Below are 25,977 nucleotides of genomic sequence, written 5' to 3'. Positions count from 1 at the left end.
CACAGAAATGGACTAAGCCCCTCCTGCTACTTCTCTTGGGAAATAAAAATAGGCCTTAATTTAGGTGAGTTGGGGGTTGAGTGTTGTGTGCATTTAAGCTAAACTGCAGAACTAACAATAATTTGAATTCCACACCTAACTTAGCTGAATAATTTTGATAACTTGTTTAGGAACTGCACATTTTACAATACTTTTCTTAGACCCATTGGAAATCTGCCTCTGTGCACAATTTTTAGCTTATTTTTGGCAGATAAGGAGCCACCAAAGACATCTGAGATGGTGCTACTAGGCTGTAACGATTGCATTATACAGACATTTATTAGCCAAACATTCATTATTAACAGGCACAAAACAGTTCTCCAGCCGAGAATGAGGAAAAATAATTTGACTAAATAACTGCTTCTTTTCTGCCAGATCAAGATCTTTGCATTACTTTGGGAAGAAAATGAACAAATTTCCACACAGATAAAATAAACACAGCCTCAAAATGATTAATCTATCATACCTGGGATAATTATGATTTCAACTCATAATTCTTCAAAGGGGCCAATTACACAGAAGAAACAGTGACAATCACTGCAAGCTTTCGCCCCATTTCTCAACCCCCCAAGAAATGAAGGCACTTAAGTACTGTATACAGCAAGGCTTGGGATGTGACCCAATTTTCACTTTGTACTGCATTCATTATTTTAAAAACAGTGGACACAACAGATTAGAAGTTGAATTAATAAATCTTATCTTATTGATATCCATGTGCCTCACTTGTAATGCAGTTGAAATTTTATACACAGCAGCCCCCCCTTTCTGAGGGGGAAACATTCCAACACACCCCTCCCCTTGGATGCCTGAAACCATGGAGTAACTAACCCTGTATATACTATGTTTCTTCCTCTATACACTTACCTATGCTAAAGTTTAATTTATAAATTAGGCACAGTAAGAGATTAGCAACAACTATAAAATGGAACAATATACTGTAATAAAATCATGTGATGTGGTCTCTCTTTGTCTCAAACGTCTAACTGTGCTGCCCTCATGCCTCTCCTTGTGATGATGTGAGGGTAAAATGCCTGCACGATGAGATGAAGTGGGGTGGATTACGCAGGCCTTGGGATGCAGGGTGAGGCTGCTAGTGACCTTCTGATGGTGCATCAGAAGGAGGACCATCTCCTTCTGGACCCCAGCCGACTGCAGGTAACCGAAACCACAGAAAGCAGAACTATGGATAAGGGAGACTGCTCTGAGTGTTTTTATTTCTCTCCCAAGTAAGTTGTTATTAATCAGTATTATACAGATGACTACTGAAAAGCAAAACTTGTCTAGTCTTTTGGAAACTAAACAATTTTAAAGGAAATTTTAAGATACTCAAAAATCCATGAACTTCATTAAGAACAATGGTCTTAGTGTACATAAAAACGTCCTCCCAACCCTAGGTTTTGTCATCGTTAGTTTCTGTGGGAGGGAGAAGCATCAATGCAGCTGCTGTAACAAATATTTTTTATGAAATCTGGGTACACAATACACCATTTTGCAGAAAAGGAAGTAACTATAAATCCCAAGACACTAACACATGAAATTCTAAAACCCAAAGATACAACTACCCTCAGCCAAAGCAACAAAACATCCTATCAAGCCAAGGTTTTTTCCTCTTCCTTTCCTCTGCCATGAATGCCACCCACCCTTCCCCCACCTGGTCAACCTCATTCTTCAGGCCGAGTCACTCTTCCAGGTGCTCTCAGGCCCACAGGTGCTCCCCCAGCACCCAACATCTCTCTTTGCTTCCCTCATCACAAACCCTAAAGTCTCTTCCCACCAAACCCCATCAACTGTAGGAATCACATCTTACTCACTGCTCTTGCCCAAGCACAGGGGCAAGTATACAGTAATTATACATTCAAATAACAAATTTGAAAAAATGTACTTCCAGGAGCAAAGAAACTTTATATAACCAATTTGCTGTATAGCTTGTAAAAAGAAAATAGTTACAACAAGATCAGCTGTGTACACTAGTGGTGAGGCTACCTTCTGGAACACTTCTAATATTTCAAGAATTCACCCTCAAAGAATCATAGAAACCCCTCATAACATCAGGAACACCAACTATCTGTTAACAGGGACTGTTAAAACTTACATCCTCCCTGTGAACTCATCTGCTCCTACATAGACAACTCTAAGTTTGACTGGACAGTAGCTCAGCTCACAGTTTAGAAAAATGCATACTTGGGTGAGAAAGCGGTACAGCCTAGACAAGAATGCAGGAGACAGAAAGCCCCGAATCAGGCTCAGAAATGTAAGACGGGGAGAGAGAGAAGCGTCATGCAGGCCAGGCCAGTGTCCCAGAGCAGGGCAACAGACTCTAAGGACAGACTGCAAAATCCCCTTAGGAACAGACCTAATCATTACACAGGGAAGCTTAAGGGCCAGATACTGTAACACAGGGAAAAAGAAGTCACCCACTACAGAAACAAAGCAAATTTTAAAGTTTAAGGAAGCATGCTTCAGTTATCCAGAACAAAAGGATATTATTTCAGGGATTTAAGAACTTTATTTTTCTACAAGAGCCATACTTCCCAGATCTAAATACACATGAACCCCAAAAAAGCATAAAGTATGCCCTACAATGCATCCTCTCACAAAGCTGTCAGGACAACAAAGCTGAAAATTCAGTCGTCTCCAGTCTAAAAGTAACAACCAAACTAGAATCAAATTTGTGTCCTAACAATAAACCTGGCTTACAGGAAGTATAGACTTTTCTTAAGCACATCCTTCTCCAATACCGTCCATCCCACCACTTTCATCCTTTGTTAGATATACATGTAAAATAAATAAAATACACACTGCCTTATTAAGTCAAGAGGGAGAAAATCTCTCAACTGAAACTGTTTCAGTGCAGTGGCCAGAAACTGGCCCCATCAACTCCAGGTTCCCCTATGCCTAAGACTGTGCCTGGCACATAGGACACCATTAAACACTAGGGAAATTAAACTGAAAACATGAAACCATTTATTTTGTCTACTACATAGGAAACTCTGGCAAAAGGCCCCAACTACCATCATCTGCCCATTTTTTCATAATGAGCTCGAGCCTGGTACTATCATCTGGGAGTCTTGATCAAGGAGTCAGGAAGAGCAGACATCACAGTTCAAGGGCCCTTGGAGATCAAGGCACACAGAGGTGAGCAGGGAAGAATGACAAAACCCCAATATACTGCACACAAGAACCATCCCAGACTTAAAGTCTTTTTTGCAGGGTGGGGAGGCAAGAAACATGCCTGAGAGAACATATCTTCTGGCTTCCTAAAGAAAAGCATCCTATCACCCACTTCAAAATGTAAATATTCCAGGGGTTAACCTTAAATGGATGCACAGAATCAGGAATTGGCTGTGCAGCAATGCTCCACTTCCACTGCCCCCAAGACAAAGCTTTGGTGGGAGAACTGACCTACAAGAAAGAGTACACTACGAGGAAGCAGCAGCCAGCTTCCCAAGGCCTGCGGAGGTGTGCCACCAACGCCAATGTACAGCCAGGCAGCCACGCGCAGCACAAACGCGTCTATTCCTCTTGAGGCTCCACAACTAGCACACTGAGGACGCTTCAACATGGGGCCTAAACATCAATTAAAGATTTTCTTTTTTTTCAGTTGAGGTGAAATTCACACAATATAAAGTTCACCTTTTTAAAGTGTACAATTCAGTGCATTTAGCACATTCACAATATTGGGGAGCCACGACCTCTGTCTACTTTCAACACATTTTCAATCGCACGGAGGAGCCCCTGTACCTATTAGCTCCTGGTCCACCTGCCACCTGGCTCCTGACACCCACCAATCTGCTTTCTGTCTTCTGGATTTACCTCTTCTGGATATTTCATATAAATGAAACCATACCATAAGTGGCCTTCTGTGCCTGCTTTTCCTTAGCACAGTGCTTTCAAGGTTCATCTGCACTGCAGCGTGTGTCAGCGCTTCATGTTTTCAAAGCTGAATAATATTCTACCGTTTGTGATCCATTCATCTGCTGCTGGACTTTTACATAGTTTCTTTTGGATATCTGAATAATGCTATGAACATTTATGTACAAGTAAGTACTTGAGTCCCTGTTTCCAATTCTTTCGAGTTTATATCTAGGTGTGGAATTGCTGGGTCCTATGGCAGTTCTCCATTTAACTATTTGAAGAACTGCCAAATTAATTTTCTACAGTGCATACTTTAAAGTATCTTGCCAAACAATCACCAAGACCACTGTTAAGGGGAAAGAGTAAGATGCATAACAGCACAATGTGCGATAGCCTGTATATAAAAAAGGAAACATGTCACACATACATAGAGACACAGGATCTCTAGGATACAGGGGAATGCGTTGTGGAGTTTTGTCTCAAGGTGGTGCTCAGATGGGAGAGACTTGCTTTTCATGCTATGCTCCACCCCTTTTGCATTGTTCATATACATGCTTTATCAGCCCACTTGCTCTAAACTAAAATATTTTAAAGTCCCACAAGAAGTAATACTTTAAAAGAAGGAAGATTGTGCTCTGGGATAGAAAGAACATGTACTTTTATCACAAACATCATTCTATGATTTCATTTTTAGCTAGTGCACCCCCCCTTTTTTATTGTGGTAAAAAGACACATTTCATAAAATTTACCATCTTACCATTTTTAAGCATACAGTTCCGTGGTATTAAATATATCTCTTTGCTATGCAACCCTCTATCCCATAACTCTTTCATCTTGTAAACCTGAAACACTAACTTCCCACTCTCCCCCACCACCACCGCTACTTTTTATCTTTACAGTTTTGACTATTCTAAGTACTTCATATAAATAGAATTATTCGCTACAGTTGACCCTTGAGTAACTCAGGAGTTGGGGTGCCAACCCCCAACCCTTGTGCAGTTGAAATATGCATGTAATTTTTGAACCCCCCAAAAAAACCTAACTACTAATAAATAGCCTACTGTTGACTGGAAGCATTACTGATAGCATAAACAGTCAATTAACACATATTTTGTATATGTACTATATGCTATCCTTTTACAATACAGCTACAAAAAAACTATTTTTCCAGTAAATATTTTCCAATACACTTATGGAAAAAATTCCACATATAATCATTGAATCACTATGTTGTACATCTGAAACCATGTGTATCAACTATATTTCAACAAAAAAATGAAAAAAAAAAAAAAGGAGAGACAAAAGGGTATGCTCGTTGTGAAACATAGCAATTAGAAACCCAAAAGGCAAATAATGGAAGTGTCCATTCCATCATTAACCAGGTAGAAAGGAGAAGGAAGAGGAGTAGGGGAGGGGAGATAAAGAGAAGGAATCTGTGTGTAAGTGGGCCGTGTCACTCAAGGATTTTGTTGTTTATTTTCTGTGACTGGCTTTTTTTTCACTTACAAAGTAGATTCACACTGTAGTGTACCACAGAATTTCCCTCCTTTCTGAGACAGAATGATATACCATTGTTTGTAGCACCACATGTTGCTTATCCACCATCCGTCATTGGACACTTGGGTTACTTCCACATTTTAGCTGTTGTGATGGGGACACCACTATCTCTTCAAGAGCCTGCTTTCAATTCTGTGGGGGCCTACACCCAGAAATGGAACTGCTGGATCACACGATAATTCTTCTTTCGATATTCTGAGGAACTGCCATACCATTTTCCACAGTGGCTACACCATTTCATGGTCCCACCAAAAATGAAGTGCATATATAACTTTTTAAATAAAAATGTTAACAATAGAAAAACTTAAAAGCCTCCCAAGGATATGTTCTGTATCTTAACTGGGTGACAATTACATAGGTGTATATATTTATCAAAACATACCAAGATGTTGCTTAAATGGGGGTATTTTTACTGTACACAAATTATACTTCGATAAAGGTATTAAAAAAAAAAAACACCTCCCAAAGTGATTCTGATTTTGGGAACCGGGTCCCAAGTTTGGGAACAGACATGTTTGGGAACCACTGCTCCTAAGTGCATCAGGGACCCAATAGACAGCCCTGTTGCATTTCTCCAAGAATTCTTATGACGCTACTCCCCCACCCCAAAAATATCTTCCAAATTAAAGAAGTGAGATTACTGCGTACTAAAAACTGTGACCTGAACAGTGAAAGTTAAGGACTGCATGTCTGGCACTGGGGATAAGTGCTTCCTTCTGGACGAACCTTCTGAGCACTGTTATCTCCCCTGTTCCACAGAAAGGAAACTGAGCTACACAGGGGTTGCATTACTGTCCAGAGTATCAAGCGTGAGAACCAGTACGTCAGTGTCTGTCCATCTCTCTCCGGAGCCCACACTCTTACCTAGCATATTCCACTGCCTTCCTTTCCTGAACTTAAGACCTTCAAAAGGATAAAAGGAACTTCCTTTTGAATAACTAAAAAGTTAAACGGGAGACTTCATTCAGAAAAGAACTTTTACACACAAAACTATAAATGCAGTATTTCCAACAAAACTGCCAAATCGTGTAATAAAATTATCCCATCGCTAGCACTGTATTGTCACATGAAACGGCCATGTTAAATGTACTTCCTTAGGCTCTCAGAACCTAAGGAACACAGGGTTATGTAAAAGTACACCAGAAAAGTGGCACAACATTTGCTCTGTGGGTCTACGGAAGGGGCATCAGAGAACAAGTCACCTACACCAGAGAGAGCATAACTGCCATGAGAAGACCATAAAAATGTCAATATAAACCAAAGAGTAGTATTTTCAAGTGTGTGCTTATAATTAAAATAATTGTTTTAAGTAATGGATTCGGATCTCTATTTCAGAGCAGCTAGGAACTTCACAGGATACAAACCTATATTCTTTTGTCTCTCTCTCTCTTGCAAAATAAAATAGTTTTTATGTGGGGACTGCTTTTTGGAGCCCACTGTTAAAGTGACAGAGTGATCAGAACATTCTCCCATAAGTTATAGGGATTTCTGTTTTAGGGACTATGGTCAGAATGCAGGGATAGTAAAACGGGAAAACCTAATTAATGGAAAATATAGTTCCTAAGTAAACCCGAAAGGTAAATGAAGCATGCATATAGTTGGTATATAAGTAAATGCTTCTAACTTCATGACCAAACATTCTTCAGCCACAGTTGAACACACAAGTGTGCCTATGAGTTGTCATGGGTCAGACACCCTTCAGGAAGCCTTCAGTTATAAAGGCGATGACAGCACACAAAGTCCCCGCCCTGCAGCTGCCCTTCCTGCCAGAGGAGTACTATCTCTTCCGCTGCTACTGATGCCCACGCACCCAGCAAAACCATCTCAGAGCCAAATAAAAGCTTGGCCACAACTATAACCCAAGGATGAACCTAGACAATTTGTGATTACATGGTCTCTTGTTATCAAACTAGTGTTTGTGATGCCAAGTAACATTTATAAAAGTGATGGTAAAATCCAATAAAATCCCTGTCACTCTAAAAGCAAGTAGTCGCTATATGAACGCAATGCACTGATGAACAGCAACAGTACCATACCCAGTGGTGCCAGGCTAGCTGTCCTATGCCCAGCAGCTGCTCTGGGCAGTCTCCTGCCATGCATCTGGGCTTCCGGAAGCCATAGCTTCCAATTTATCAGCACAGCCTATGAGCACTCCTTCGCTCATCATGAATCTCCCCACTTGCACTGTTATCAGTCCTGTCCAAGCCACTATCATCTGTCACTGGGTTTAAAGAGCTTCCAACGCATCTCCCTGCTTTCATTTTTGCCTCCCTATAGTCAAAACTGGGCGGCCAAAAATATAAGTAAACCAGAGCCCATCACTCCCCTATTATAAAAACCCTTCAAATGCTTCCCAATGCACCTGAATAAACTTTAAATTCCCAGTTCCTACGAGAGCTGGCCCCTGCCTGCCTCACACCCCTCCTGCTTGCTCCAGCATTTAAGCCCTTTTGCTGTTCCCCAAGAAAGGCAAGCCCAGTCCTTGTCTACCATCAGCCTTCCCTACTAGAATACAGACTCCATGAGCACCGTTACCAATGTGTTCATTATTATTTTCTGATGTGCTTTCCACTTGGTCAGTAATTTTGAGAAAAGCAGATGGAATGACTCAAAATTAACAGACTTCACAATCATAGAATTTCTACTTTTCCTCCCGAAAAAGCAGATCCAGGAATAAATCTTAACGTTACCCTAAATGGTTCTTCTTTTTAATACTGATGGGATTCCATTAGCTACCATGATACACAAAATAATTCTATCTAGATGTGTATGTGAAATAGGACAAAAGTCATTTTCCCATTGTTCTTAAACCAATGTTATCAAGATTATTCAAGCCTCAAGGAGATTGGAAAGCCATTCCTTTTTTTGGTGCCTTTACATATATCATATAGCTTCATTAAAGGGTACTTGGAATGCGAAAAAAAAAAGGCTTCAGTTCCAAACCAAATAAATGTTCACATTTCTAGGAATAAAGATATTGTAACATGACCAGAAAAACTCCCCAGAGGGCGGGGATCTCCTGTTTTCTTCTGATGTGTCCCAGAATAGTGCCTGGCCCACAGTGGCTACCCAGTAACTATTTGTTCAACGAACAAATGACAAAACCACGAGCTAGCCTGGCCTTGATCTCACACACCAGGGTGGAGGAGCCGAAGCCCACCCAACGTGACCACAGTCTTTACTGCCAGGAGGTCCATCTCACCAATGAGAACACTCATCCTGGACCACTCACTTCTCCAGGGAGTTGCCTCAGACCCAGGGAGAACAAGAAAGGTAGCCAAAGTGGTGCCATACCAGGATATTTCTCATGGTATCAATTACAGTAAGATACTTCTGACCATTTCCCTCCTATATAATCCCTGGAGGGCAGCATACGCTGCTCCCACCCAAAACAGGACCACTGCTGCTGCTGAAAGGAAGGACTGTCCTCTGATGCTCATTCTCTTGTTGGCTCACTGTCTGTTGATAACTACACATGCCAACAGGCCACCAAACTGCTCTATCGCGAAAAAGAAAAAGATGAAGAACCTCAGGAAAAAGGTGGGACAGGTCCAGAAGTAGAAGTAGTGTGTAACATGGTGAGTTCATCTTCCTAAAGATTAAGTAAGAGACAGGTTATGAAATACATCTTCATCTAAAGAACAAACATCGCTTAGAATAGAAGAGAAAAAGGAAGTTGGAGGAGTATCTTATAGACAGGCAGGAAATCAAGACCAGAGAGGAGTTATGGAGTAAGATAAAGAACTCAAGGCTGGTGGAAAAGAGAATCATTCCCAGCGATGCACCCACATCTCCCTTCACTGTGCTGTAATAATTCTCTTCCACGGAGAGAGGGGGGTGAGAGGAGAGGTTTTTATTCACATACCTTACAAATGTGCTGCAACACCCACGGCCTGTGTGGCAGAAGTTCTACAAAGCACCCTAAACTTCACAGATGAAAGGCAACTATAAGAATAAAAAAAAAAAAAAAGGAATTATGTCTATTTGTTTTGTAAGGGGAAAAATAAGCACAGAATGTAAATGGGCTTGCCTAAAGTTCTGTGAAATAATTTAGAATCCAGGAGAGGGAAAAAGTGCAGAATGTGATTTTTAACTGTCACACCAAGGAATTTAATCACATTTATACAAGTCCTAGTCTCCCGCACAGGCGAAATGTACACAATCAACCTTATTTTCTGAATACTATTATGTGGTATGTTAAAGGAAAAATCAAAAGCAGATGAATCCTATGTAAATTAACTTCCCAACATTATAAAAATTTTCAAGCACAAAATGAAACTAACTTTACAGTGAACACCTGTATCCTTAGCACCTCGACTACCATGAACTTTTAAATGACTTGCTTCATCAAACATTTCCTTTTTAATACAGGTATTAGAGAAGAGTTACAGGCTGCAAGACGACTTCAGAATATCAAGCACTTCCAAAACACAGGTTTAAGTCATTAGTCAAGGAAATTATTAATATTAGGATATCCTTCAGATAGTTTTGTCAGAAATGATTAGCGTTTATTCTTGGTGAGCAATTCTAGTTGTTTAATATCAAATCACATTCTCCTGCTTTCTCATCTCAGAACCCAAGGTGCTCCCCATGTCCTCAGTGCCCTGCATGATCTGGCCCCTGCCCACTTCTCTAATTCATTTTACCTCCCACTTTTCCCTTCGGTCCAGTCCACTCCAAACTTATTTCACCGACTACCTATGTTCTCCTCTTTCCCTTTACTTGAATATTTAGATCCCTTTACTTGAATATTTAGTAAATATGCTTAAACATATTTACCCATGCTCTTCAAAAAAAAAGTTAAGCTCAATTTGGTACAAACTGTAAAAAGGCTCAATTTAAGAGTGTATCTCCTATTTTGATGATTATTAACTATAAAAGTTATTCAGAATCATCTAGAGGAAGTACCAATAAACTCGGACCAACACCCAGAGTGAGCAGCTTCTATGCCTAGCTGGTCAGTCACGTGACTACCATAATTATGCGTATACAAAGGCCTTCGCTTACTACTACTGCACCACAGCTTTAAAAATGAGTCACTTGAAATAGAAACACTTAAAGAATTTTACAGTAATAACTAAGCTTTAAACTTAGAAATTTTAATTTATTAATCTCATAAGTACTTAACAGTGAGCAAGTCCCCCAACAGGAGAGTATAGCAAGACACATTAATATAACCTTAAATTTTAGTTCTTTGATGTGTAAAATGTGTAATGTGCAAACCAATTCCACTGGCCCTTTATAAAGGGATAAAATAAACTAAGCGGTAAAGGAAGACGAAATACTTCTAGGGACCTTTTAAAACTACAAATATGTGATTAAAATCCAGTGATTACATATCACTTATTGCTATCATTAACCATTAGCAGCCATAATGCAATTAAACCCAAGGTGCTGTCTGTAGAAGCCCGGCAAGCTCACATTTGTTTTCTTAAAGGCTGAAATATCAGTCTTTCTTCTAACCGAGTTAACATAAACCTCTCAGCTCTAGGACAATTAAGACCCAAGGTAGCAACCCACCTCCTCCACCCACCTCTGCTTGGACTCCACGCCATGGACAGGAAACACCTGAAGATCTACCTGTTTTCACTCTCCTAATAATTTACACTCCCACATGACCTGGATAAACTTTGAGAAGAGCTACTGATAAAATGGGAATCAGGACTAGGAAAATGCTCCAGCAAAACCACTATCATATATACATGTATACAGGGACCTGTTTGCTTGATACATGCAGTTTCTCCCCACCCCACCTCAAATCAACAGTCAAAAGGGCCTACCGTCACCTAAAAACATCTTAGCCTGACTTTATTATGTTGGATTTGAAGCAGGGGAGTCTGGGCCTCCCTGTGGAAGAAGTTGGTGCCTCGCAAAGACCCGAACACCTAAAGGCAGGACTAGGCCAGGCAGAGTCCCTGTATATTCATTTACTATTTTAATCAACTGCTGTTGCACTACCCATTTTCAGAGCATCTGAAAAGTGCATGGAAAAATGTACTTTTCAGATGCTCTCTATATAAAATCAGCAATAAATAAAAGGAGGAAACACTGGAATAAGTTATAAGTCCTGAATTTTATCTGACTGGAAGCACACTGGGGTACATGGAGAAAACCTTGCAGAGAAAATAGTTCTGGCCTGCCCCTGACTAGACATAGTACCCTGGGAATTTATTTAAGCCTCTGGGACTCAGGTTCCTCTTCTGCAAACAGGGATGGTCTGTAAGTCCTGAAGATTCCTTAGGTCTAAAATTCTGGATCTATGGAAAAGTCGGTGGATTCTTATTGTCTTCGTCTCTCCAGGACAGATTCTTAGAACAGAGGCTAGCTACTAGGACTAGACCTTGATTCAAAGCAAGTTCCATCTTACATATTGTTAAGTCCCCAAGAGCCACCAGTGCTCTACAAGTCTATGTTACATCTCAAGATGACTTATCAAAAGAGAACCTTCAGTAAGTTATCCTTTACAATTACGAACCAGTCTTGTACTTTCAGCCTAATGTCACTTGGCCAGATGTGCAAAACAGTATCTCCAACTGATGATCCATGTCTAAAGTGACAACCATGCAATGGCTGGGTGTGTGACACTAAGTGGCTGAAAAATTCTCACCGCATACGACATTTTAGAGAACTTTTCCCCCCTCAGATCTGGGAGGTAGGACTACAGTGTGATTATACACCTGCAAGAAACATTTACTTCAAACTCAAACTGTCTTAAACACACAACCAACCAAACAAGTCACCAACGGAGGTAAAAATTAAATCAGGACCATTAGAAAACACAAGCGGACCAATTCCGAGGCAAAGAGGACGCCAATTTTCCACCATAAACTACGAAATGTGGTTCTGACCAAATCAATGTGAGTGCAAACAGTGCCGTTTAATGAAGACGACCCGTAACTGGGTCCAGTCGGTAAGCAAGGACAGACGTTTAGGTGGTTCCCGATCGAGGTGGCAACTTAGACCAAGCAAAATTGCAAATCAGTACTCTCTCCTGATGCAACATAATTTAAATCGTGAGAAATGTTCTTTTCAAGTGGAAATTCCCTTCCTTTCAATACCGAAGAATCCTAGCCTAGGATTTCAACAGCGTACCCTACTTCCACAATCTCCCAGAAGCCTGCGTTATGAGACCATCTACCCCAAACCTAAGGGGACTCCACCCGGTGGGGGGGCGGGGAACGGCGACCCGCGCTGCACTGAACGGTGAGGCCAAAATGGAGTTGCGCGGAGTTTCTCCCGTTTCCAACCCGGCGCCCGGGGGGAGCGCCGGACCCAGGCGGGGGCAGGGGCGCGGAGGCCGCCGCCGCTTCCGGGGCCTTCGCGGGCGGCGAGCGGCCGCCCGGAGCAGCAGGTGGGGCGCGGCAGCGGGCGGCGGCCGGAAGAGTGCCGGGCGGGCGGGCCGCGGCGTCGCGGCGCCAGGAGGGAACCCGCTGGCTCACCTCAGGCGGCGACTCCAAGTCCGGCTCTCCGCGCCGAGGACGCCGGTCCGCGAGTTGCGAGCTCAGAGCCGGGCGGCGGGCTGAGGGGGCGGCGGCGGACTACCGAGAAAACCGACGGAAGACGGCAGGCGGCCGGCGGGGAGCGCGAGCGAGCGCGGGCGGGCGGCGGCGGTGGCGGCGGCGGCGGCGGCGGCGGCGGGAGGGCGGGGAGCGACGTGCGCGCCCTCGTGTGCCCAGCGCGCTCAAGCCGGCCCTTCGCGGCCCCGCGCGCGCGCGCGCACTCCCAGCTCAGCCATGATTGCTCAGGAGCGCTTCCACGCCCTGCAAGCCAGGCACTTAACCAATCAATGCGGCCGCGTGGGGCATCACGGGAACTCTGGGGCTATAAAAGTCCTGGTTGCTATTTTATGCCTCTCGACTCACTCATCCTTTAAGGACACAGAGTAAGGCTGGCAGCGCGTGCGCAGTTGTAATTCTCCGCCCCAAACTGCCAACTCTTCGCGCATGCGAGGCAGGCGCTCCCTGCCCGGGTTTACGCGTGCGCACTAGCGGGCCTGGCCCCGGAACACCGGACACCTGCGCAGTGGGGGCTGCAGGGACAGACGGGCGGGGCGCCGGCCGGCTATGGCAACCCCTTGGTCTGGGCAGACCTTGCAGGCTCTGCCCGCTACAGTGCTGGGCGCGCTGGGCGCCCTGGGCAGCGACTTCCTTCGGGAGTGGGAGGCGCAGGATATGCGCGTGACCCTCTTCAAGCTGCTGCTGCTGTGGCTCGTGTTAAGTCTTCTGGGCATCCAGCTGGCGTGGGGGTTCTACGGGAGCACGGTGACCGGGCTTTATCACCGCCCAGGTGAGGCTTCCCATCGACCTCTGTGGGCCGGTCGCGGCCGCCCCCGGCGGACAATACCCTGGGGCCCCGCACAGCCGCCACCACTACCACTGGTCCCCTAAGAACCTCATCACAACCTAACACTGTACGCTGACCCATGCCAACATGCCGTTTCACGCCACAACCCCCACCGAGTCCACCCATCACATGTCACTGTCCCTTTGAACCCCTATCAAACAACTGGTCCCTTAAGGCCCCCACCACACTTACCACCTAACAATACCACCGGCCTCTCTAACTCGACCTCGGCTGATGCCCGCCCAGATCCCCACCCCCAGCCTGCTGCAGCTCTGGATGTGTTCCTGCCCCCAGGTCTGGGCGGCCAGAATGGATCCACCCCTGATGGCTCCACGCGTTTCCCGTCATGGTGAGTCAGTCTGTTCCCACTGTAACCCCCTGCTTTGCAGGCAGACGACACTCTTGTGCTGGGGACAGGGATGGGGGATGGGTGTTCTCAGGGTAAGAAGTCCACCAGCTCAGCGGCATTGGCAGCAAGCTCAACAAGATCTGCAGGTGGAGATCAGTATGCTGTTCAGCACCTGTGGAGTGGGTGATGTTGTTTTCGCAGTTTCAGAGATGAGGTGACAAGCCTGTTGGATTCCACTCCACTACAAACCCCTTAGCTGGAGAGGCAGCTCTTGTCCTTACTGCACTGACAGACCTCATCAGGGTCAGCCTCTTCCTCTGTAAAACATGAACTCACTTATCAGGGCATCAACTTAGCTAATCTGCAAGTTCCTACCGTACGGCAGAGACTACGCCAGCTCCAGAGAACCAGGACAACCCAGGGCCTGCTCACAGGGGGAGTCAGAGGTTTAAATGGGGAAAGCAGCAGTGCAGGTCAGAGGTTTCTCCCAAAGGTTTCTACCTAAGCTGAAGACAGAGGCTGGGGGGTGGTAAGCTGTAGTAGACAGAGAATGGACAGAAGGCCTAGAGGCAAGATCAAACAATAGGAGGAGAGACAAGGCTGTGACACTGGGGCTCAAACATGGAAGTGTGGAGGGACCCACAAACCCCTACTCAGGTCTCAGGAGGCTATTAAAGGACTCAGCAAGGCCATGGCCTGATCTAATTTGCCTTTATAACTGCCTGATTCATGGCAAGTAGATAGAGGGGCCCCACAGAGAGGACAGAGGCCAGTCAGGTGGTCTGCCACTGCCCAGGTTTCTGTCTTGGGCACCTGGGGAAAGGTGGGAGCATCAACACGAGGAGGAAGAACAAGTCTGCAGGGTGGCAGGAGGCCCAAAGGTGGCAGCCTGCTGTGGGCTGTGGCAGCTCGCAGCAAGGCCCAGATGGTTGTGTAGCCTTACTGAGCCCAGCTCAGGCCCCAAGAAGGGGCTGGGGAATCAGTCTCAGGACTGTTGTGGTGCCCATGAAGTAACCCCTCTTCCTTCTCTCTCTCTCACTTTCAGGGAAACAGCAGCGAATGAACCTCTCAAAACCCACAGAGAATAAGGGAAAGCAGCAGAGGGGTCTCCAGGGACATCACCAGGTCTGCTGGCTCCCTCACTTGGCTCTGCTGCTGCCCAGACCCCAGCGACAGCTGCAGGAGGGCCAGGACTGGGAGCAGGGAGCACCCCGGTGCTGCAGCGCTGGGTTTCCAGGGCCCTTGGCCTCGCTTGAAGCCGCCCCAGGCACTGGGCCAGTAACGTCTGCCTCCACCCTGATCTGGGCGTCTGAAGGCAAGAAGGCGTGCTTCTCCTCTCAGGGGTCCATCAGCTCAGGAGGTGCCTCTGGGGCCTGGAGGCCAACAGTCCATTTTCTGTCTTAGTTTTTTCCTGTCCCTCTGCCCAACCCCCTGGGATGTGACCCTAGAGATCTGCCCCTCTGAGACGAAGCCTGAGTTGAACCAGCTCTGGGATGTGTATGGGAAGTCTCTTCCCCTAAGCCCTGGGTTTCCTGAATGTCTTTGGTTTTGTTCTGTTGGCAGAGAGCCAGGGAATCCTTGCCTCGACACAGCCTTACGCTCTCTGGTTCCTTAGCTAGCCATTCAAGTATCAGATGGGGAAGCTGGCACCATGCAGACATGGAGGCACCAGACCCACCTCCCTGGCCCCTCCTCAGCTCGACAGGCTGAAGCCAGGCTACCCAGTTGTCCTTAATAAGCACTGAACTCATACAACCTCGATCCTTCTCAGATTGTAGTGTGGGTGCTTGAAAGAGGCTGAGCCCTGGAAGTGGCCTCCCACCCCCACCACCTGAGTGTCCATGGGGTTGTGGGTTGGCACCTCACCCCTCACAGGGAGGTACTGTGCAGTTGGTGTGGAGCAGCCCTACCGTGGCCTGTAGCCTCATCACTTCCCATCTTGTCCTGGAAGCACAGGCATCTCATCCTAAGAGTCCACAGCTCAGCAACTGCCCACTGGCATCCTCTCGGCCCCCAAGAACCCTCAACAGGGAGCAGGGAAGCGCCATAGGCTAAGCAGGCCTGCCACTTCTACATTGGGCCAGGGGAGCTTCCAAAGGTGTGGTGGCAAAGGCCACACCCAGAGAGCAGTGTGGCCCTGGACCCGCCTCCAGCCAGGCTGCCAGCTACCTCGGGGCAGTCCCTCCACGCCCTTAGATGTCTCCTGTCCGCCCGGCAGCCCTACCTTGGCTGCACTTGCAGCCGACGTGCACCTACCCCAGAGATACCTTCTGGCTGGCAGGATGATGGCTCTGCAGCCCCAGGCCTACCCACTGACGCCACCACACAGAATCAGGTCTCCTGTTTTGCTCCAGGCTCAACTAAGGATGTGGCTCATTAAACATCCAAGTGCACCAGCCGTGTGATCATTCACAGGACAAGGGTGTGTGTGTGCACAGGAGAAACCAGAGAGGGACCACCCAGGGACCGCTGCCCCTGCGTACCCAGAATCCGACAACTTGCTGGGATGGAGGGGTGACGCCAGCTCCCCACAAGGTCACGAGGCCCATTAGTTCTTACAGACCTGCCCCTCTTCAGAAGAGCCCCTTCAAGCCTGTTCAGAGGCCATCAAGGCAGGTGTTGGGTGGGCTCCCTGGGAACCTTGTGGACAAAGATAATGAAGAGCCTCTGGTGAGCAAGAAGGAAGGAAACCCATTTAATATTTAGGAGTCAGTGGAATCCAGAAATGGGCCCAGGGGCAAAGGTCAGCCAGCATATGGAAGGTCCTAGAAGAGGCCAAGCTGCCCTGCAAACACAACAGCTTTGGGGCTGCAAACAGTTGCTGAGCCTGGCTGGCATGGTCGGCCTGCTGGTGGGCAGCAGGCTGGTCCCACTTGGAATGTGGAAAAGTGAGTCTGTACCCCTCAGCCATGCCCAAGTTCACCCACAGGGACAGTCACTGTGCTAGGCCTGCCCTCTGCAAGTCAGAATCCATCCTGCCCAGTGAGAGGCAGCAGGCTGCATTTGTGGAAAATAAACTGGAACAGGTAGTTGGCATAGTTGGCACTGCTCAGGGTAAAAACTCTTGGGAGTATGAGGAATTGTGAGGTAGGTTGGGCAGGGTTTACCCTCCCCTAAAGGGGAGCCTTCTCTCCACAGCCAGCACCTGGCAGAGGGGAAGGGAGAGGAGCCAGGCCTGGCGTTTCCCCCGGCCCTCCAGCAGGTCAGAGTGGCTGGAGCAGGACACTGAACGACCCGGCCCACGGCTCAGAAACGGGGGCCTGAAGCTGCAGTGACAGAGGTTGAGGGGGAGTGGGTCAGCCGGACTCCCGGAGCCAGCCCCAGCCACTGTGTTCTGCCTTGGCTTCCTGACTCACCCCTTGAAGAAAGCCCCCCAGGGCAAGGCTCCTGAGACCACTACCCAAGGTGTCCTCCCTTGAGGGTGTAATAGTTGGTGGGCACAAAGGGCATCTTGCTGACCACAGCTATCTGCTGCTTCCGCCGCACCTCCACCAGCAGCGGGGTGCCTGGCTGACTATATTCACGGGGCACATACCCCATCGCCACATTCTTCTTCAGACAGGGCGAGGGGCAGCCACTGGTCACAGCACCTGTGCAGCAGAGGCTGTGCGTCAGGCCTGCCCGCCAGCCCTGCATCCCAGAAGGCCAGGCTGTCCCTCTGCCCCTCCACCTACCAATCACGGCACCCTCCACGCTCAGGATGGGGCTGTGTGCCCGCACAGGAGCCCCCTCACACACCAGGCCCACACGCCTTCGTGGCACCATGCCCTTCAGCTGGGGGACGATGACCGCAGCTCCAGGGAAGTCCATGGCGGCTCGGCGGCGCTTCCCTGGAGCACAGCACACCAGACTGGCACTTGGTCCCGGTAACCCTGGCTATGGGAGGCCCCAGCAACAAGGACCCCAAGGCATACCTGCACAGCACCACAGTCCCCTTCCTCCCCTCGGGGCAGTCAGCTACCCATGGGCCACCTGCCCCCTGGTCATGGAGGCCGTGCTGCCCACTCAGCCTGCTCAGGGCCCTCAGCACCCCGTGGGCAAAGCCACAGTGGCACCTTCAGGAAATGGAGGCTCGGAGAGATTGAGTCACATGCTCCAGACTTAGGAGCTGTCACGGGCTGACTGGTCTCATAAAGGGCCACTCTGGCCCTCAGGACCCCCTCTGAGTGCTCAACCAGTTTACCCAGCGTCCAGCTGAGGCTGCCTTCCACAGGCGTCGTGTGTTCACCGATGTCACTCCCATACAGGCAGAGACCTGCCTCCAGGCGCAGGCTGTCCCGGGCTGCCAGCCCTGCCAGCTTCACCTCCGGGTTTTCCAGCAGAGCTGTGGCCAGGCTGACTGCCTCTGCTGCTGGCACGGAGATCTGCATGGGACACCAGAAAGTGGGAGGCAGCTGGCCCCAGAGCCCTGTGCCCTGCACTGCCCCGCACCCACTTCTTAACATACCTCCACGCCATCCTCTCCTGTGTAGCCACAGCGGGTCACGCGGCAGCCAGACACACCGAACACCTCCATCACAGCGCTGGCCATGAAGGGGAGTTTCCTCAGGTCGCCTGCCACGCCAGCCTGAAGTACCTGGGCTGCAGTGGGGCCTGGGCCCAGGGAGTCAGTGACCACATGTCCAGGTCCCAGTGCCCCTCAAAGCCAGACCACAGCCCTTACTTGGGGACCAGAACAAGCCCTGAGCAAGTCCTACTCTGCAGATGCTGGAAGTTGCTCTTGCCTGCAGCTCACAGAGCCTTGTGGCAGGTGAAGGGAGAATTTAGAATTCATAGTTACAGCACCCAAACACCACAGCATCCACACCTTCCTCCTGGTATGGCCTTTGTGCCAAGCAGTCAAAGAAGCCAGGAAGGCGAGTCAGCTCCAGCCCCAGCCTGGCCCACTCACCTTGCAGGGCTAGCAGAGCATTATCTACCACCTCCAGGCCCACGTCACAGCCCATGTTCTGAAGCTCCTGGATCTTGTCCTGAAAGAAACACCACATCAGCTTCTAGGACCACTCACTGAGCACCTAGCAGAGGCCGGGTGCTGCGGAGCTGGACAGAGCAGGCTGTTCCCACCTGGCAAGGTCGACTAACTACTAAACAGTAGGGTGACCAAGCCCAGGTCCGCCAGCTCTAACGCCAGATCCCAGCCCTGCACCCTCGCCAAGAGGCTCACTCAGGCCAGGCTCGGCTTCGCCTCCCCACCCTCCCCACTCTCCCATGCCCAGGAAGTGTGCCCAGTCTGTGCTAGGCAACGGGGGGTGCTGCCCTGTGAACCAGAAGATGGGGGGCCTGGAGCACAGGGGCGTACCTGCATGAGGGCCAAGTCCTTGTCCCGGCAGCCAGCGTTGGACACCACGTACAGGTGCCCCTCAGAGGTGTTGGTCACGATCAAGTCATCTAAGATGCCTCCAGCCTCATTGGTAAATAGCGACAGCGCCCCCTAGCACCAAAGTGGAGCATCTTCGCCTCCAGGTCCCACAGACCAAGGTCAAGTGAGTCAGACACAGCCCAGCCCCACTCAGCCACACAGACTCATGAACCCTCATGAACAGGCCCAGGCATGTGCAAGGGGCAGGGCTGGGTCAGCCCGGGTCCCTGCCCAAGCCCAGGGGTTTGACCCTTACAACTAAGAATGTTTTCACCCCTTCCCCACCTCGGAGGACCTCCCTGATCTGGGGGGCCTCTGCACTCCCGTCCTACCCAGACCTGGGCAACTCAGCCAGTGCCCCAAGGACAGAAGCTTCCAAGGCCGTCTTGATGATCCCACAGGCTCTACAGCAATACCCACAAAATACTGTGAGGGTGGCCTCAGCCTCCCCACCCAATGGACGAAGAGCCTGGGGTTCAGAGGCCACCTGAATCTACTGGGGGTCTTGTTAAAGTGCAGGCTCTGATTCAGCAGGTCTGGGGCAGAGCCCAGAAGTGTATTTCTAACTAGCTTCTAGACAGTGAGGAGGCTGCTAATTTAGGGACTATACTTTCAATTGCAAGGGTTTCAGCAGCATGGATGGTCACAAAACAGGGCATGAACTGAGTTTCTGACCTCCCACCTGGCACAGTGAGGATGGGACAGGCCCTTCTCTGCAGATGGCTGGGTGAGGACGTGACTTGGGCACTCTGTCCACCAAGACTGCAGGCCTGTGTCTGATTGATGGCTCTGCCCCCCAAGCACGAAGCAGGGATGAACACCCACTGAGCAGAAGTAGAAGAGGGGCCCACCTGGTTTGGCCTTAGCTCTGCAATATCTCCAACCACTAGACTCTCCATCAGCTTCACTCGGTCGCGACCAAATATCTTGGTCTGGGAAAGAGATCCAAAGCCCCAGGCCGCTGCGAGAGCTTCAGTCGGGAGGACCCCTGCAACCTCCCCACCACCCACTCACTGCACAGTCCCGCCCAGTCCAAGTGCCAGACCAGGTTTGTGGTTCTGCAGATGGGAGGGGCCCCACGTTCTGATTCCTCCACATCTGCCAATATCAGAGGGAATGAATGGGTGCGGGGTCGGGGTTGGGGGCGGTTTCAGGAGCCTGAGAGGACCCAGCACCTTCCTGAAATACCCACTTTGCCAAACTGATAGCCAGGACAGAGGGAATGCCACTGAATTTGCACAGGCTGGGGAGATAGGAGAGGATCAGACCCTGAGTTAATGGTCCCGGTGGCCACAGTCTGAAACCTGGAAGGGCGGCCCTTGGAGCCCAGCTCTCAGCAGACAGCCCAGGGCCGCACCACTGTGAACAGAAAAGCCCTGGTCTGGCGGCCGGTGTGCCGCCCCGGCTCACCTGCAGCATGTGGGACACGTCAAAGAGCGAGCAGTGCTGGCGTGTGTGCAGGTGTGACTCAACGTGGCGGTCCCGGTACTGGACTGGCAGACTCCAGCCGGCGAACGCCACCATCTTCCCGCCGTGGGCCAGATGGAAGTCATAGAGTGGTGTCCTGCGGGGCACATCCTGCAGGCAGCCAGGCTAGTGCTACCAAGGCCCCAGCCCCCTCCCTCCCTCAGCCCCCTCGAAGCTGGGGCACCATCCCCCAGAACCCTCTATCCCACCTGTGTGCAACCAAGCGGACGGCTTAGGGAGGGGAGTGCCGGCTGCCGCAAGGCCAGACGGGCTACCATGCTCATCGCCCACTGCATTGTTGCTCCCAATGGGCGCAGCCGGCGCACAGAAGCCGCCAGTCCGCCAAGCACATTGGGAGATGTAGTCCAGGCCCTGCTCCGGCCAATCCCTCTCCCACAGGGAGATCAGAAGAGGGCAGGCAGCCCCTAGGGCAGGCAGGGCTTTACAGCAGCAGGGAATCAGCCCCAGGCACTTGCGGCTGACGAGGGCAGACTGGGCTGTCCCAGCCTGTTAGGCTAATCAGAATCATAGCTGGGGGCCGGACCTCCCCCTGCGGACTGCCCTGCCTCCAAAGGGTCGAAGTTCTGCAAAAGGCTAAAAGGTCAGAATCTCGCATTCATGCCTTCAGGAGTTTAAGGTCAAATGAGGGGAGATGGACGCAGGAGGATTGTGCCAGCTGGCAGGCAGAGCACAACAGAAACCTGGCCTCCTGTGAGGGTCTCCAGCTCCCCCTGGGCAGACACAGGCAGCCAGCACACTCTTGCATTCCACAAGTTTTTATTGATCTCGCTGCACACGAGGCCCTCGGCTGAGTGCTGGGGACACAGCTATGAATGAAGCGTGGTCTCTGCTACCCCAGGGGTTGCCCACTCCCTGAGCACATGACTGTGGTCAATACCCTTCTAGCAAAGGCTGGAGCTAGGTAAGTGACCCAGCAGGCAGAGACGCCACGTGCGAGAGCTCTGACACGTGAGAGCAGCAGCAGGTGCTGACCTTCCCCTACAAAGCCTCTGAGCCACACAGACACCAGGTCCAACACAAGTTGCAGTACTGCCTCGTAAGAGCCCCCAGGGGCAAAGCCCCGACAAAACAAAAAGGAGGATTCTCTCAGAAGGAAGAGCAACCTGCCTTATAGAGCGACTGGCCTGGGCCACAGAGGACAAGACACCAGCCAGACTCTTGCCCTGGACTGGCTCCTGCCAGGGTGAGCCCCCGTCACACTGAGCACGACCTGGAAGGGGGCTGGCTGGGACAAGGGACAAAGGTCTGCTCTGGGCTGTGTCAGATGACAAACAGGTCACAGGACTCATTCTAAGCCCTGGCCTCAGCAGAGGCACCTGCCCAGGCCGGACGGACACACCATCTGGACACCATCCAGGGGCCACCCCAGGGACCAAGGGACCACGGCTGCCCCAGTCCACAGCTCTGCTCCCTAGGCAGGCAGCAGAAGAGTTTAGAGGGAACTTCTTTCCGTGGGCATAACGCTAAGGGAAAGACCACTAGGGGGCGCAGAAGAACTGGGGCTCCTGCTCCCCCCTCGCGCCTCCAAAGTGTGAGTGCCCAGCTGCTGCAGCCTTCCAAGGCTAGATAAAGCCAGTCCCCAGGTCAGTCAGCCCACTGCACCCGGGGAGGCAGGAGGGCAAGCAGAAGACAGAGGAGTGTGCTCGCTGGCAGGAGGCACAGAGGGCACCCTGGACTCTTAGTAGAACTGGAGTGTCTTTAGGGTAGGAAAAGAAGTGGTTTCGGACTGGCAGTCAGGTAAGGACAGAATGCACCCCAGCTGGGATCTCATGCTGAAGCAACACTGTGAGTCCCCAAGAATCCTGAATCTGTGAATGTGGCCCAGACAGAATGGGCAAGCAGACAATACTCGGAATGCACAGGGAAAGTACTTCGGCCTCTGGTGGCCCAAACAAGGCCTGGGCGGGCACCAAAGGCCAACTTTCTTCTACCAGCCATGGCTCAGGTGTAGGAGAGCAAGTTCAGGTCGTAACAGCCATCTACCTGCAACAGAAGAGACCATGAGATCTGACCCACTCAGGGCAACAAGAGCCAAGCAGAGGGAAGTGATCACTCACATCAAAGCGGCCGATCCTCGTGGAGGTGTGGCTGGCCCGGATCATCTCCGTCAGTGCCCACAGCTGCTGCACCTCAGAGGATACCCTGTTGGGGTCTGGGAGACCCTGCTCCAGAAGGAGGGGTCAGTGGCCATGGGTCTCTTCCCAGCAGCCCCCTCCCTTAGAGCTCTGGAGAGGCCGCGCTGGGCTAAGGGGCCCTCCAGCTGAGACCAGTAGCATCCCCATGTGACTTGTGAACCAGGAGGTTGTGGCCTGATGTGCAGAAGGCGGGCCAGCCCCACGCAGATGCCTCAAATCCCATGGAGCACCCGAGAGGAAGATGACAGAGTGAACCAAGGGCCCGGGGTTCAGTCCTGAGTTGTACAGAAAGGGGCCCACCGCGGCCGGTGCTGGACAGGAGAAGGCTGAAGGCTTACCTCAAGGGGAGCAGGCTGCTCACAAGGCCCTGGGTGGGAGAGCCACTGGGGGAAGGTCACGGAGGGGCTCTGCAAAGCGAAGGCACACTGCCCTGAGGAGACAGGGCGGGAGGGCCCCGGGACCAGATTCCAAGGTCTCAGAACCAGAAAGACCTCTGAGCCTCAGACACTCGGAAAACCCGGTTCAGGGGTGCAACGGGCTATCAGACTACCTAAGCTCTTCTGTTAGCAGAAGCACACCCCAGGAACACAAGGAACAGAGGTCTCTCCCAGCACCTGAATGCCCCATCTGACAGATGCAGGTCACCACAAAAGTCACAAGATCTGGGGACATAGCCTCACCTCTCATCATGAGCTTCCAGCATCCCCACCTGGCTAACTTCCATGAAGTGTCCCCATCTTACCCACCTGTTCCTACTCCACCCCCAGTTCTCCTAGCAATAGCTAGGAGCCTCTTGGGGAAAGACCAGACAGCAGGTCTGAGCTCGTCACTGACCTTGGGTCCCTGCTGGTAAATCTGAAGTTCCTCCACTGTGAAAGACAGCCACAGTGGCGACGGCTGTCGCAGAATCAGGCGCAGCTCCTGTACTCTGGCCATGTCACACAGCATCTGAGAAATACACACACACAGGGATGCAGCAAGGCCCCACTCACTGCCCACGAGCCTCCCAGCCAGCAATGAGCCAACATGCTGCCTCCCCAGGCTTTGGGGGAGGACAGAGCAGTAATCTCTCTAAGGTACTTGCCAAAGAGACACGGCCCAGGCCAGCCTTGCCCCTCTTCCCACTGGTATCTGGGCCCAATCCCCAGACCCCCTGTGAGCCCCCATCTGGGCTGCCCTGGCTAGCTGAGCCCCAGCTGACCTGGTGCTTGAACAGCGACACGTGCTCCTGGGCCCCCTCCTCCCTGTGCGGGTCGGGCATCAGGCGGTAGTCCCGCAGGCAGGTCACCCATTTGGCCGGGGTATGCATGGAGCTGTGCTGGCGAACACGGATGCTCAAAAAGGCTGTGTAGTAATTCTTAAACATGATCTCCTGCAACTAGAGTGCACACATCCCCCAAGACAAATAAGACCCAGACTCAGGGCCTGAGAGGCTCAAAGGTTCCAACTGCTCCTCCACTTGGAAATGTACTCTTCTTCCAACTACCATTCCAAGCATCCTCTGGGGCCTAAAGACAATTTTATTGTCCTAGAAGAGCTCACAATCTAAACAAAAACAGGTCATGCAAGGCTGCAGATCCTGCCACATGTCCATGATGCTGCCAGCAGTCAGAGCCCTAACTCTGAAAGAAGCAGAAAATGTACAGATGAGGCCTGAAGGAGGAAGAGTCCACCAAGTGGACTGGCAAAAGCACAGAATGTAAAAGTAGCACAGACAAGAGAGGACCAGAGGCTGGGAGAACCTGGCACACCCCCAGACAGTGAGGGATTTGGCCTGGCCACAGCAGTCCACCCAACACTCATCAGAATCACCAAGGAAGTTTGTTTTTGTCTTGTTATAATACAGGTGTGGAGGCTCCACTCCAGACCAACTGAATCAGGACTTCCAGGGATTGCGCCCTCTAAGGACAATTCCCAGCTTACAGTAAGGAGCAGCTTGGAGAAGAGCCACACACTGCAGGACAAAGCGAGGGGTGGAGAGGACGACAGGGCAGAGTGGCCCTGTGTGCCAGGACGTTAGGAAGTGGACCGTGTCCTCTGTGCTGAGGTCCTGTAGAGTCACTCTGCCAGCAGATATGGATGGGCAACTGGGGATGGGAAACTGGAGCCACTGGGAAGATGCTAATGAGGATGAGCTGAGCCCGACCTCCAGCAGGGGCTACAGGATTGGGCGGTGGCAAGTCTGGGGAAATCTCATTGTGTTATGATCCCCAGACAGTGGCCAGGGACAGAATGACTTCTCATCTGTTTGGTTCCCAAGTGTATCTCCAGCACCTAGCCTACTGTCCCGGCTGTGCCTGCGCTGCCCCGGCCGTGGGGGAAGGATGCAGCCGAGCACAGGCCAGGATGCTGTTCTAGGAAGTACAGTTCAGTTCATGGAAGGGATAAAGGGTCTTGAGTCACAAGCACAAGCGCACAACAGAGGCCGTTGCTAAAAGACGGAACACCTGGGCCGCGCCCGCCTTCCCCGGTCAGCCCCGCCCAGGGGCCGCGGTCGCGCCCACGGGGCTGGCTCACCTCGAAGGGCGCGACGCTGGGGAAGGTGACATCGAGGACCAGCACGCCAGGCCGGCCCTGGGAGGTCCGCACGTCGCCCACCTGCAGGGCCACGGTGCCTTTCACGTGGCAGGGCACCAACACTCCGGACATGGTGCCAGCGGCCGCGACGAGGGCTGGCGCCTGCAGCCGCGGATCCCGGCCCCTCCCGGCGCCCCGGCCGAGCCCCGGAACCACAACTCCCGCGATGCCCAGCGCTCCGCCGGCCCAGCCAGTAACAGGCACACGGCCGGCCGGGAGCCGGAAGCGCCGCGCCAGCCAATCGGCGCAGGCCCGCCGGCTCCGGAAGCGGGCTG

At 50.8% G+C, this 25,977-nt stretch overlaps 4 protein-coding genes across 6 annotated transcripts in view; 1 reads left to right on the top strand and 3 right to left on the bottom strand.

Annotated features, from left to right (window-relative positions):
- Nucleotides 1-13,096, bottom strand: part of RHOA (ras homolog family member A) — a 60,105-nt gene extending 47,009 nt beyond the window's left edge. The window contains exons 1-2 of one of the 2 annotated variants that reach the window (XM_036877790.2): nt 12,891-13,096; nt 9,317-9,396 (exon numbers count right to left, since the gene is read on the bottom strand). The gene's annotated coding sequence lies outside the window, so the exon portion shown is untranslated. The remainder of the gene's footprint in view (nt 1-9,316; nt 9,397-12,890) is intronic. The other variant, XM_036877791.2, reaches the window with a different exon arrangement.
- A 199-nt stretch (nt 13,097-13,295) lies between these two features.
- On the top strand, nt 13,296-16,536 carry TCTA (T cell leukemia translocation altered). Of its 2 annotated transcripts, none has more exons than XM_036877653.2 (3): nt 13,296-13,737; nt 14,041-14,143; nt 15,189-16,536. In XM_036877653.2, exons 1-3 carry the CDS (start codon nt 13,515-13,517, stop codon nt 15,229-15,231), a joined length of 369 nt encoding a protein of 122 aa, XP_036733548.2. In that variant the 5' UTR covers nt 13,296-13,514; the 3' UTR covers nt 15,232-16,536. The 2 variants fall into 2 exon arrangements, with proteins under 2 accessions (XP_036733548.2, XP_036733549.2); XM_036877654.2 differs by having other exon boundaries at nt 13,300-13,737; nt 14,089-14,143.
- A 76-nt stretch (nt 16,537-16,612) lies between these two features.
- AMT (aminomethyltransferase) lies at nt 16,613-21,439 on the bottom strand. Its single transcript, XM_036877650.2, has 9 exons — nt 21,179-21,439; nt 20,913-21,080; nt 20,354-20,434; nt 19,443-19,574; nt 19,035-19,113; nt 18,591-18,736; nt 18,327-18,507; nt 17,818-17,973; nt 16,613-17,733 (listed from the first exon to the last, which is right to left on the bottom strand). The coding sequence occupies exons 1-9, from the start codon at nt 21,263-21,265 to the stop codon at nt 17,540-17,542; spliced, it is 1,224 nt and encodes a 407-aa protein (XP_036733545.2). The 5' UTR covers nt 21,266-21,439; the 3' UTR covers nt 16,613-17,539.
- Nucleotides 21,440-21,629: 190 nt separating this feature from the next.
- On the bottom strand, nt 21,630-25,907 carry NICN1 (nicolin 1, tubulin polyglutamylase complex subunit). Its single transcript, XM_036877652.2, has 6 exons — nt 25,643-25,907; nt 24,327-24,503; nt 23,960-24,073; nt 23,464-23,532; nt 23,048-23,152; nt 21,630-22,973 (listed from the first exon to the last, which is right to left on the bottom strand). The coding sequence occupies exons 1-6, from the start codon at nt 25,772-25,774 to the stop codon at nt 22,932-22,934; spliced, it is 639 nt and encodes a 212-aa protein (XP_036733547.2). The 5' UTR covers nt 25,775-25,907; the 3' UTR covers nt 21,630-22,931.
- Nucleotides 25,908-25,977: the final 70 nt, after the last annotated feature.

Source organism: Manis pentadactyla, chromosome 1 (assembly GCF_030020395.1).
Source record: "Manis pentadactyla isolate mManPen7 chromosome 1, mManPen7.hap1, whole genome shotgun sequence".
NCBI classification, from domain to species: Eukaryota; Metazoa; Chordata; class Mammalia; order Pholidota; family Manidae; genus Manis; species Manis pentadactyla.
Note: the sequence above shows the minus strand (reverse complement) of the source record. Positions and strands in the feature narration are given on the sequence as shown.

Excerpts from the sequence above, each read along its gene's own strand:
- TCTA (XM_036877653.2), top strand. The coding sequence starts at position 13,515 with ATGGCAACCCCTTGGTCTGGGCAGACCTTGCAGGCTCTGCCCGCTACA. Across the intron at positions 13,738-14,040 it reads CGGGCTTTATCACCGCCCAG|ATCCCCACCCCCAGCCTGCT; the intron begins GTGAGGCTTCCC and ends ATGCCCGCCCAG. Across the intron at positions 14,144-15,188 it reads TCCACGCGTTTCCCGTCATG|GGAAACAGCAGCGAATGAAC; the intron begins GTGAGTCAGTCT and ends TCTCACTTTCAG.
- AMT (XM_036877650.2), bottom strand. The coding sequence starts at position 21,265 with ATGCAGTGGGCGATGAGCATGGTAGCCCGTCTGGCCTTGCGGCAGCCG. Across the intron at positions 18,737-19,034 it reads TGCTCTGCTAGCCCTGCAAG|GCCCCACTGCAGCCCAGGTA; the intron begins GTGAGTGGGCCA and ends CCCTGGGCCCAG. Across the intron at positions 18,508-18,590 it reads CAGGAGAGGATGGCGTGGAG|ATCTCCGTGCCAGCAGCAGA; the intron begins GTATGTTAAGAA and ends TGTCCCATGCAG.
- NICN1 (XM_036877652.2), bottom strand. The coding sequence starts at position 25,774 with ATGTCCGGAGTGTTGGTGCCCTGCCACGTGAAAGGCACCGTGGCCCTG. Across the intron at positions 23,533-23,959 it reads TTTACCAGCAGGGACCCAAG|AGCCCCTCCGTGACCTTCCC; the intron begins GTCAGTGACGAG and ends TTCGCTTTGCAG. Across the intron at positions 23,153-23,463 it reads AGCAGCCTGCTCCCCTTGAG|GGTCTCCCAGACCCCAACAG; the intron begins GTAAGCCTTCAG and ends CTTCTGGAGCAG.